This window comes from Panulirus ornatus, chromosome 72 (assembly GCF_036320965.1).
Source record: "Panulirus ornatus isolate Po-2019 chromosome 72, ASM3632096v1, whole genome shotgun sequence".
Lineage (NCBI taxonomy): Eukaryota > Metazoa > Arthropoda > Malacostraca > Decapoda > Palinuridae > Panulirus > Panulirus ornatus.
The window spans coordinates 5,704,616-5,717,389 of NC_092295.1; the positions used below are offsets into that span (position 1 = coordinate 5,704,616).

Here is a 12,774-nt window from a genome sequence, read left to right on the forward strand (position 1 = left end):
TTTCAGGTGGAAACCTTTTGAGTCATAAGCTCATAAGTTCCAATTCCTGGAGGAACAGAAAAAGATTATTAAAACGATATGAATAAACAGTAAAATCAGGACTGTGTGAATCATTTTGATACCAGCTTTATGAACAGTTATTCATTTCGAAACGCTCGACTCAGCAACACAGATTCATTTGGACAACGTTTTGTTTCGTACCATAACCTGTGTCGAACGCCATTTCGAACCACTCAGATAACCAGCAGGATTACAGCACCAGTGTGGGTCAGTTGATATCAGTGCGGATGTAGTGGTGGTGATAATGATGCTCAGTCTTGTTCTCTGGCTTGACGGTGATCCAACAGATGGTTACAGGAGGCACGAAGTATGACGTGAGGTTGTGAAGTCCTACTGAAAGAGGTCTGTAGATCCGTCCTTCTGTCACAACTGTGGCTAACGCGAGGAATTCTAATGAAGGTTGTTTGTGGTTATATGGCTTGACGTGTGTGTGTGTGTGTGTGTGTGTGTGTGTAATGACAACCTCCATAAATTAGATAAAATCATATATACAGTCATTTACCTCTATCTCTACGTGCCTCATTATAGTATAAAGTTACTAGCTGTAAGAAATAATGAGAAAATATGAAATAATATTTCATGTTGCATATCCTCTTCTAGACCCTATTATTAGGCTCATTACAATGTCTGACGGTAGGCGCTAGAGTCCCTAGATGATTGTTGCTTAGTATAGTCTTTCTGGGACATCTTTAAAGAATATCACATTCATCATGAGTGTATACATGATTATACTCACATTCAAAAAAACCTTGTGAGTATGCAGGATGATGAATGAGTCACCACGATCCTAGAATAAGCCTTAAGCATTATGGTGTGGGATGACACTGTATGAATCAAGAGAAACTTTAAAAAGCAGACACAGTGGTGTGGCTCATGCCATACAGACACCGACCATGATACACAGGCATACAGAACTCAACACTCGTATATAGTGTATGAAAGTATAAAGTGTAGTGTATGAAAGTATAAAGTATAGTGTATGAAAGTATAAAATGTGGTGTATGAAAGTATAAAGTACAGTGTATGAAAGTATAAAGTATAGTGTATGAAAGTATAAAAGTTTAAATCGATCGAACGAAATTTACTCGTGCAAACCTCCACACTCCATATAAGATACGTCATCCATAATGTATGACTGATACACGCGCCTACGTATCACACAGTGCGATGCTGATACACAGTGTGGCAGGCTGTCGTTGTAAATCAAGTGAGGGGGAAGCCAGTGTGGCCACACCAGAAACAAAACCCATTGAGTCTCTCAACTGCGTGATCCGTTACATCAGACGCAATCCATCAACACAAATGTCGAGGCCTTAAGGAGGAGATGAAGCGAATATATTGATTAATCTTTATATGACAAAGACGATAAACACTTGCTGTCTTACGATATCTGCTCAGAAATGATTGATCAGTGATTAATCAGAAGCATGTACCAAGGAAGGGCCTTGTTGTCATGTCCTCCAGTGCGGTACATTGGGAGGAGTTCAGAAAGGCGATTCGAATGGAGTGTATAGACTGAATGAATCAAATTCCGAGTTCGTGGCTTCGGGTGTGAAGCATTCTGATAAGAGGCTCCGCCCTCCAGCTCACTACCACACTAGAATATTAAAATGTGTAAAGATTACAACGTGAATGTATTTATCTGTCTATCTGTATAACATACGTGCATGTATCTATCTAGCTTACTATATGTATGTCGATAGATAGATAATGATAAATGAATAATATTACTGTGTGTGTGTGTGTGTGTGTGTGTGTGTGTGTGTGTGTGTGTGTGTGTGTGTGTTTGTTGCAGAAAGTTTGCCTATATCAATTGCTCTGGTAGACTCTTGAATGATTGATGCGTAGACAGGTGGCGAACATGATGATGCACAGATGAAAAACAAGACAGCAATATGTTACCATGGAAATATACCAAACATTAGTAATGGATATCACTGCAGTCTATAATATCAGACGATAGGGCGTCTGTGTCTTCAAAATGAGGATTAGTTCTAACATCATGGCTTGAAGGTTGAATATCTTTGTTTTTATATATGGATCACCACCTCCTTTGACGTCTGAGATGAGCTAAAAATTTCGTAGCAGGCGACGAAAATCTCTACCAAAATGTATGGTTCCAGAGCCATATGGATGGCACGTATGGTTCCACGTATTGTGCCACACTCACGTAAATGACTCGTAGTTCAGTAACCCACCGAGTATGCGCCGCATCCTTACCTCATCGCTGAAAAACCTGATGACAGTGATGCTTAGAACAACTGCCAGTGGATATAGAAACCCCCCTCCTCTCTACCCCACTTATATAGAATAATATATGAAGGAATTCATGATATATGAGTCATATAAGGAGCAGAAGAGGTCTGTATGGATAGAGCAGCTGCGTGGGTGCTGAAGCATCTCACCCCATGACATTAAGGGAACGTGGATCAGCGTCTTGCGTTGTGTCATATTACTGTCTGGGTATACCCCAGTCTCCTCTGGCCAACTACGATCGGTGTTTGGCTGCGCTGGTGGGTGGGGTGGAATGTGTGCGTCTGTGTGTGTGTGTTTATGTGTGTGTGGGTGTGTGTGTTTGTGCTTGTGTGCCTGCGAATGTTTATCATTTATCAGTTACTTTTAAATTCAGGGAGGGAGTTCTGCGTTTATGAGGCCCCACCTCTTGACCTTTTTTTTTTTTACTATCTTACAACATTTCAAACTTCCGTTGGACTGTCCACATTCTTTATCACATAACTCGTATGTGTAGGTATGTGTATAATGTATGTGTACCTATGAACACCTATCGATTGATCTTTTTGTATCTTATATAATGTTGGAAATATTCGTTGGGTCTTTGTGTAGCTAATACTTAAGCAGTATTGCTGAGTGAGAGTGTACAGTTCTGTCGTTGAGTGCATCTCCTTTATATGTCTTTCTGCAGGTCTTCTAAGTGTTTTACTTGAGTGTATGTCATGAGTCTGCCCTTCCCCAAATCACATTTTTCTCTTGAGTGTCTTCTTTATCCATTTTCCGAGTCTGTCCCCCTGAAAGCATTTCCTCACTTGCATCCAAAGCGTTTCCGATGTGTCTCTCTTAAATGTCCCCTCAATATATTACTCTGGTTTCCCACCTTGATGTTTCCTCTCACTGTCTCCCTTGACTGTGAGTATGGCACTGAAGTGTATCATGTGAGTTTGTCCATCTGAAGCCTGACTCACACCGCATTACGATGATATGAGAGGTTCAAAACACAGCTCCCACATGAGTAGAATTCCATCTCATGTTCCTCCTCACAAAACGAGATATAAGAACCTCGTGTGTGTGTGTGTGTGTGTGTGTGTGAGAGAGAGAGAGAGAGAGAGAGAGAGAGAGAGAGAGAGAGAGAGAGAGAGAGAGAGAGAGAGAGAGAGACAGACAGACAGACAGACAAAGAGACAGAGAGACAGAGTGAGTGAGAAAGAGGTTGACTGGTTGCTAGCTCACTGGGTTCTTAAATAGTTTAGCTTCTTAATATATAACTAATTGGCCAAAAGGATGTCTTACAGACATTTCAAGTATAATTTTAAGTCAAATCCTAAGCTATACCTTAATTCTTAAATGCCTGCAGCTCTACAATCGTATGTCCTCGTCTCATATGTGTATTGGTAAGGTAAGATTACGTTTGCAACCCTGCAAATTTTCATTAACTTGCACATCTATTGTCTGCAGGTGGGCAGGTGGAGGCCGTGAGGGATGTAGAACACCTGTGCCCACACCTGCATCAGGAGGACGTGACTGTACACGTGTCATACCCGTGGTCATTCATCGATGCCCTGTACTTCTCCATGACCGTCACCACCACCATTGGTAACGCTGCAGTCTTATAACCTGCTCTCTCTCTCTCTCTCTCTCTCTCTCTCTCTCTCTCTCTCTCTCTCTCTCTCTCTCTCTCTCTCTCTCTCTCTCCCTCACACACACACACACACACACACACACACACACACACACACACACACACAACATGAGAGTGTAAAACTCTCTCCCAGCAACACGTAATCACCCATTAACTAGTGCAACAGCATAAACTTCGTGAACAGACGATGCTTATTATTTATATTTGGTGTAAAGTCTTTTAGAAAAACAAGGTCGTGTGTCTAATGATATGGTGAGCATCATTAGATATATATTGATGAGCTTTATTATCTACCTTTTGAGTTATATTGATCATGTTCTCCACTTTTTTCTTTACTATACCGATGATTGTCTGTAAGTATGATCCTCAATTTGGTTGAATTTTGCATGTGTGTGAATATGTTTACTAGTTGCCTTAGACTGCTTTACTCGGGGGTGATAAAGTATGTTAACTGTACCTTATGTCCTTGAATTCATAATACTTGGGGTTTGCTTGATGATAGATAAGAGGTAACTTTCTTGGTATGACTGCAAAGACATTTTCTTTTCAACTGAAATTATATATTTTCATATTAATGAAGATAGTAATAACTTGTAACGTAATGTATTTATAATTGCTTAGTTTCATTAGTCACCTAGCGAGTCTTGCTGGTTGTCCTAGTTATATCATGTACGTACACTAGTTACGTCGATCCTGGTGCTGTAGGTATGTGAATCCTTCAAATGTAATTCGCCAATTCACAAATTCTCCTCATGCCAACGTATAGAGATCCATAGTTTCACCTTTGCCTTGTGTTCACTTCAGTTAGAAAACAGTTATAAATCTGTTTGATCATTTGATCAGTAAGAATTTTTGCAGAAGAGTCTTGAGGCTACATTTTTAGAAGAGTTAATCATTGTCCAGTGGCAGATTTTACTGAAGACTGACAGTCCATAATTCACACTCTCTTCACCTCCAAAATGTGGCCACAAACGCCTCCTGCCTCGTGATATGGTGGAAGTTCCACTCACAATAGACTAAACTCCCCACCTTCAGGTTATGGTCATATTTCCCCCACGCTCGCAGCTGGGCGCATCGTATGCATCATCTATTCCCTGGTTGGAATCCCCCTGACTGGAATTCTACTCGCCTGGACTTCGGAGTTCTTCGGTGAACAGCTCTTCAAGCTCTTCAAATCTAAAGTAAGTGTTTCTCAGGCCTCACTGTCGATGGAATGGTACTTCCTACTGGAGCTGTAGTAATACTTGCAGTAGTAGTAGTAGTAGTAGTAGTAGTAGTAGCAGTACACAACTATTATAACTTTCATATCACTATTGGCACCACTATTAATCCTGCTACAGTTAGCCCAAGCCACTGTTTAGCCACTGTAGAGTGGGAAGGTTTTTGTGAATGCAGTGGGCATCAAATCTTGATTTACTGATCAGAAGGCGCACCAGCCTCCCCCACTATATGTCCAGGACTAAAAAATGGGATATAACCACGCTAAAACAGAAGGCTCTTATGGGCTATGATTCGACTAGTATCCTTATTGTTTATGCTGTCAAAATCGTTTATGTAAATCACTATTAGCCCGATACATCTACAACACAATTTTCTCCATTCAAAAACATAGAATACACCTGAAATTCTAGATAGCCATATTTTCAAAAACTTTTTTTGTCTTCAGGGAAATTCAAGATGAATTCAAGGAGTTTCTTTATATTCTAATGTTTCCATGGAATTGCAACAGTTAGAACTTACCCACTACAAACTCTCTGACACCTCAACAATCTCTTCACTCGATGTTATCTGGGAGGCTGACTGTCTTAATGATCTCCGACCCAAATCTTAATGCTAAGAAGTGAAAAACTATCCCAGCAAATGTGTGTGTGTGAATGTGTGTGTGTGTGGTGCCTGATAGACGGAGATCTGGGTAAATGATTGGCCAAGGTCTTGGATTCACGCCTCCACACCAGGCATAAAAGAGTAAAGACTTGGCTGGTTGTTACATCCTTTTTACGACTCTGAGTCGAGACGTAGGTTAGATCGTGAGGTTTTTCCACATGTTTTAGTGAGTGAGACGGAGCTTTATGCACCGTATATCTACTTTATTACCACGTAACCATCTTCTTTATGACAATCATCCTTAATTACACTAATACACGACTCATTTAAGCACATCCTTGACACCTTATCACCATACCAAATACAATGGACACCAATGACACCATCTTCATCAGTATCATCTCCATCATCACCAGCACCACTGCCATCTTTCCTTCCACCACAGCAACAACCTCAACAATCACATTCACCACATCCGTCACCACAGTAACCCTCTCGTCGCTCCAAACAGCTGGACGCGAAGAAGCAACACTCGCACGGCATCATTGCCCTGGCCACCACGATCTACATCGCCATCGGCTTCGTGGTGTTCATCTTCGTGCCAGGGGCGGTCTTCATGTTCCTGGAGGAGTGGACCTACATTGAGAGCATCTACTTCGCCTACATAACCCTCACCACCATCGGCTTCGGAGACTTCGTCACCGGTGGGTTCCTATATCAGTAACTGCTGATTACTTGGTGTTTGAAATCTGCAAAGGTCGGAAGCTCTGAAGTTTTTTGAGAACAAGAGATTTTAGTTATATGTCATGGAGATGCCAGGGGAAGTTTATTCTTTATGTTTGGTTTATTTTTCAGTGGCCTTAGTTCCCGTTGTGTGTGTGTGTGTGTGTGTGTGTGTGTGTGTGTGTGTGTGTGTTCTACTCAAATGTATGAGTGCGTGACGCAGCCTCCAACGTGTTTTTTTGTTTCTCCCACAATCTCTCATCCGAGCTCGACAACCTATCCCTCCTACTTGCCTCCTACTCACTCGACCAACCATCCCCTGCAGGCAAGAGCTTCGTAGGGGCGACCCTGTACGTCTACCAGATCTGCGTCATCCTGTGGATCATGATCGGCCTCGGCTACTGGGTCATGGTGGCCAACTTCATCACGAAAGCTCTCAAATCCAAACGCCTTCAGAGTTCCGTCCTCCGCAGCGCCGAGGAGATGAAGAAGATCATGCAGCAGATGGGCATGAAGAACCACGACCCTACGTTCCTCAGACAACATTCCAAGGCCACTGTGAACCTCATGCTTCAGGTAATGAATGAGAAATGATGAAGTAACTGTAGCTGATGTGAGGTGTGACGGGTAGTTGCTGTATACTTCAGTAAGTCAAGCAGCGTACAGCAGATAAGACACATTGTAAAAAGGGAAAGATGCTAAAGCATCAGTATGCGGCAGCATTTACCAAACGATTACGTTTTCTTCTCACGAAGAGAACCTTTCTTTGAATTTCATTCACTGTCACTCCGCCATTTACGACGCTGCTGCACTGTAACATCACTTAGAATGCCTCTAATCTCCCGTTCTTCTCCTCAGTTGAGTAACATCATCGCCGTTCAAGGAGGGGCTGAGAACGGCGTATCTGCAAATAAGAAAGAAGATAGTCCAGATTCGCCAGGCACTTCGAGTACTGCGGCCTCTTCTCCTCCGCTCTCACCCATGGGCATCCCTGGGATATCTGCCCTCTTTGGAGTGGGACTTTCCAGGACACCTCCACTCAGCCAGCTCATGGGACCCATGCGAAATGGGGTGAGGATTTCCATATCTCAAGAACCTCCTGTTTCATGGTTCTTCAGCACTTTATATTCATTCAAATCTGGCTTGTGTTTCTGTCTACTTCACAATATAGATTCGTTGTTGCCTCTGCTATCCTTGTTTTTGCCTCTATAACCATTTGATTCTGTCATTTCTTTATTGTCTGTACTACAGTCACCCTACCTATACTGCTGTATGCCCTTGTTCTTTACCTCTGCATTGCATTATTTACTTTTAAACTATGTAAACTGCTGATGACATTCTCGGCATGGGAGTGAAAGTCCAAACTTTTTAACAATTTTGATCATTACATATATATATATATATATATATATTTTTTTTTTTTTTTTTTTTTTTTTATACTTTGTCGCTGTCTCCCGCGTTTGCGAGGTAGCGCAAGGAAACAGACGAAAGAAATGGCCCAACCCCCCCCCCCCCCATACACATGTACATACACACGTCCACACACGCAAATATACATACCTACACAGCTTTCCATGGTTTACCCCAGACGCTTCACATGCCTTGCTTCAATCCACTGACAGCACGTCAACCCCTGTATACCACATGACTCCAATTCACTCTATTTCTTGCCCTCCTTTCACCCTCCTGCATGTTCAGGCCCCGATCACACAAAATCTTTTTCACTCCATCTTTCCACCTCCAATTTGGTCTCCCTCTTCTCCTCGTTCCCTCCACCTCCGACACATATATCCTCTTGGTCAATCTCTCCTCACTCATTCTCTCCATGTGCCCAAACCATTTCAAAACACCCTCTTCTGCTCTCTCAACCACGCTCTTTTTATTTCCACACATCTCTCTTACCCTTACGTTACTTACTCGATCAAACCACCTCACACCACACATTGTCCTCAAACATCTCATTTCCAGCACATCCATCCTCCTGCGCACATCTCTATCCATAGCCCACGCCTCGCAACCATACAACATTGTTGGAACCACTATTCCCTCAAACATACCCATTTTTGCTTTCCGAGATAGTGTTCTCGACTTCCACACATTTTTCAAGGCTCCCAAAATTTTCGCCCCCTCCCCCACCCTATGATCCACTTCCGCTTCCATGGTTCCATCCGCTGACAGATCCACTCCCAGATATCTAAAACACTTCACTTCCTCCAGTTTTTCTCCATTCAAACTCACCTCCCAATTGACTTGACCCTCACCCCTACTGTACCTAATAACCTTGCTCTTATTCACATTTACTCTCAACTTTCTTCTTCCACACACTTTACCAAACTCAGTCACCAGCTTCTGCAGTTTCTCACATGAATCAGCCACCAGCGCTGTATCATCAGCGAACAACAACTGACTCACTTCCCAAGCTCTCTCATCCCCAACAGACTTCATACTTGCCCCTCTTTCCAGGACTCTTGCATTTACCTCCCTTACAACCCCATCCATAAACAAATTAAACAACCATGGAGACATCACACACCCCTGCCGCAAACCTACATTCACTGAGAACCAATCACTTTCCTCTCTTCCTACACGTACACATGCCTTACATCCTCGATAAAAACTTTTCACTGCTTCTAACAACTTGCCTCCCACACCATATATTCTTAATACCTTCCACAGAGCATCTCTATCAACTCTATCATATGCCTTCTCCAGATCCATAAATGCTACATACAAATCCATTTGCTTTTCTAAGTATTTCTCACATACATTCTTCAAAGCAAACACCTGATCCACACATCCTCTACCACTTCTAAAACCGCACTGCTCTTCCCCAATCTGATGCTCTGTACATGCCTTCACCCTCTCAATCAATACCCTCCCATATAATTTACCAGGAATACTCAACAAACTTATACCTCTGTAATTTGAGCACTCACTCTTATCCCCTTTGCCTTTGTACAATGGCACTATGCACGCATTCCGCCAATCCTCAGGCACCTCACCATGAGTCATACATACATTAAATAACCTTACCAACCAGTCAACAATACAGTCACCCCCTTTCTTAATAAATTCCACTGCAATACCATCCAAACCTGCTGCCTTGCCGGCTTTCATCTTCCGCAAAGCTTTTACTACCTCTTCTCTGTTTACCAAATCATTTTCCCTAACCCTCTCACTTTGCACACCACCTCGACCAAAACACCCTATATCTGCCACTCTGTCATCAGACACATTCAACAAACCTTCAAAATACTCATTCCATCTCCTTCTCACATCACCGCTACTTGTTATCACCTCCCCATTTACGCCCTTCACTGAAGTTCCCATTTGCTCCCTTGTCTTACGCACCCTATATATATATATATATATATATATATATATATATATATATATATATATATATATATATATATATATATAAATATATATATATATATATATATATATATATATATATATATATATATATATATATATATATATATATATATATATATACATGTATGTATATATATTTTTTCACACTTCACTTCATCATATGAAATTAAGAAAGTTCGTAACCTACAGGATCAACTCATATCAAACTATAACTTAATGCAGACATTTCTAAGAGAAACTCTGGGATACTGAACACAAAATGTTCCATATTAATGTTTACATACATGTATAAATTAATCACCCTTCATTTATAAGCAGAGATTTACGAGGGTCGTCATCTATTGGTAACATGGACTTGTTGTACAGAAGACTAATTTCATATTTCATGATTCTGGACAAATATCATGTTTTAATTGGATTCTTTCTTTCAGGGATTGATTACTTTGTATTCCGCCTACCAATTTGACATTTCTTGACTTTAATATGCGTGCTAACTTCTTCTCTTCTAGGAAAATGATGACAAAAGCAATGAAGAATACACCACAGTGACAGTAAGGTATAAGGCAGGACTTAACTAGTAGCTCTACCTAACTGAGAGATAATCCCTCAAAAAATATCCTTATTGACTTGACTAAATACCTTTAACAAAACCCTAAATCTTGTTGTACAGAGAAGGTAATTTTGAACCTCCTTTGTCCGAAAAGGCATTTCAAATTTAGCCATATTGCATGATGACTTAATATCTAACGACTTAGGTTTTGGGGATGTACATTGAACAGATGAATATTTGTATAAGTGAGACTAGGCAGTGGACTTAGTATAATCCACTTAGAACCAAATTAGAAGATTCTTCAAGAAAGATTAAGAGGATTCAAGCGAGGAATTAGACGAGAGAGAGAGAGAGAGAGAGAGAGAGAGAGAGAGAGAGAGAGAGAGAGAGAGAGAGAGAGAGAGTTAATCGAAGTGAAGAACAGAGAGAGAAATAGGAAAAAAGGAAAGTGTGTTTGAGTTAAGGACATAGAGAGGATGGGATAAAAGAATGAGACAAACAGAAAAAAAGGAGAAAGCCAAAGGGAGATAGATAGATAGATAGATAGATAGATAGATAGATAGATAGATAGAGAGAGAGAGAGAGAGAGAGAGAGAGAGAGAGAGAGAGAGAGAGAGAGAGAGAGAGAGAGAGAGAGAGAGAGTAAAGTGGGAACAGATTGCCTCATAGACAGACAAGCAGGTAGGAACATCCTGCCACTTGGACTCGTAAGTACACGTCCCATAAACATGTAGCGCATCCACATGCCATCTTCTGTCATACTTCACCTAGAAGCTTAATGTATTTTTTCTTTTTTTGCACATAACACTGCACAGATGTGAGGATTTCCCGTACCGCTTAAAGTTTGAAGCACTGATGATAGGTTAGCCAAAAACCTGTTTGAGTTACGTGATTGCACCTGGTGTGTTGCAAACTTAAAAAATACAACAGAAACTGTTGGATGTGATCGTCAATGTATGCTGGGAGCTGGGTGTATCTGGGGTATTCGTATGGCTTAGAGTGAGGAAACCTGAAGGCATAGAGGTCTAGGAAGACGTCAATACTCATGTAACAGTAAGTTAATAGTCTACCAATAATTGAAGCAATATGAAATAATTAGGAAGAGATAAGACGCTTGAGTTCATTTGTCACCTAAACTGACGATCAAATACAAAGACACAAAGGAATTGATAAATCTCTCGAAACCTGTGATGTAAGTTGCCTGACCGATAGATTTTGGAAAATAAACCAGAAATGATAAAGTGATATGAATTGAACATAGACCTTGGCACCTCACAGAAGACCTACCCGGATCTGTGTGGGAAATTTCTTAAACTTTATAAGCATAACAAACATCATCTTGAGAATCAAATGATAGTTATTCAGCAATTGTGGACAGGGCGTCCAACCATACTGGCTGACACAGTTAGATATCAACGCCTTGTCTGAAACTACATTATATAATGCTTGTGGCAATGGTATCAATTCCGAGTCCTCCCACTTTGAAAGTTCGTAATAAGCAGAAAAAGGCTTTTAAGTTTCCTTACAATTTACAGAATTTGCACAGAAAACTTTCTTATTTCCTGAGATACATCTGTGTATCATATGAAGCCTAACTCTTAGTATGTAACTGAATATTTCATCATTTCTGACACGTAGGTAATGGAGTTAACATGTAAGCTAATCTCTATCCTCTATTTTTCGGCTATTGTCAGAGAGAACAGAAACGAATTTTGGCTGCATTATCTTCAATTTTCGTGACATATCTAAGACTGAAAACCACTCATAGTGCGAGATTAGAGCTCGCTTTTTAAGACAATGGAGTCATATGATTTGAAACATAAGACAGTGCAACCTTTAAAGATAACAACACGATGGATTATCATTTGTTAGGCTGTGTTTTGTCTATCAAACTTTCTCATGGGGAAAGTGACAGAAAGTATTGTCTACGGAGCTTGAAAATTATTGAGGCTGATTGTGACGTATTTATTCTTCTAGCCAAAGATGCACAATCATCAAAGTCGAGAGTTCTGTTTTGGAGAGTATCAGACAACATATTGCAGGCGTAAAATTCAGGAGTTGGTACAAAAGAAAGACTTATAGATTTGAGAAAATTACCTTGATTGGGGAAGAATCATCATTAAATGTATCTAGAGTGGTATAGTTACATTGCGAGGGTGTTTGATAGCCTGGGAGAGTTATAAGATGGTTCAGCTAGGGGATAAAAGAGACATGCTATTTCTGGAGTGTAATGCTCGGGAAGTTATTATGATTTCAAGATTAATTTTATAGTAAGGTTAGTGGTCAATATGGAAGCCTCATGCCTTTCTGTGCATCCTATCTATTTCGTATTCTTTTCGTGTCCTTCGTGTGTGTATAGCCT

General features: G+C 40.8%; 1 protein-coding gene across 2 annotated transcripts in view; it reads left to right on the forward strand.

The window, feature by feature from the left end:
- Positions 1–12,774, forward strand: part of LOC139748144 (potassium channel subfamily K member 4-like) — a 41,575-nt gene that overhangs the window by 24,032 nt on the left and 4,769 nt on the right. The window contains exons 3-8 of one of the 2 annotated variants that reach the window (XM_071660830.1): positions 3,751–3,888; positions 4,970–5,115; positions 6,270–6,462; positions 6,807–7,057; positions 7,340–7,552; positions 10,372–10,418. In XM_071660830.1, the coding sequence (XP_071516931.1) occupies positions 3,751–3,888; positions 4,970–5,115; positions 6,270–6,462; positions 6,807–7,057; positions 7,340–7,552; positions 10,372–10,418 (988 nt within the window). The remainder of the gene's footprint in view (positions 1–3,750; positions 3,889–4,969; positions 5,116–6,269; positions 6,463–6,806; positions 7,058–7,339; positions 7,553–10,371; positions 10,419–12,774) is intronic. The other variant, XM_071660828.1, reaches the window with a different exon arrangement.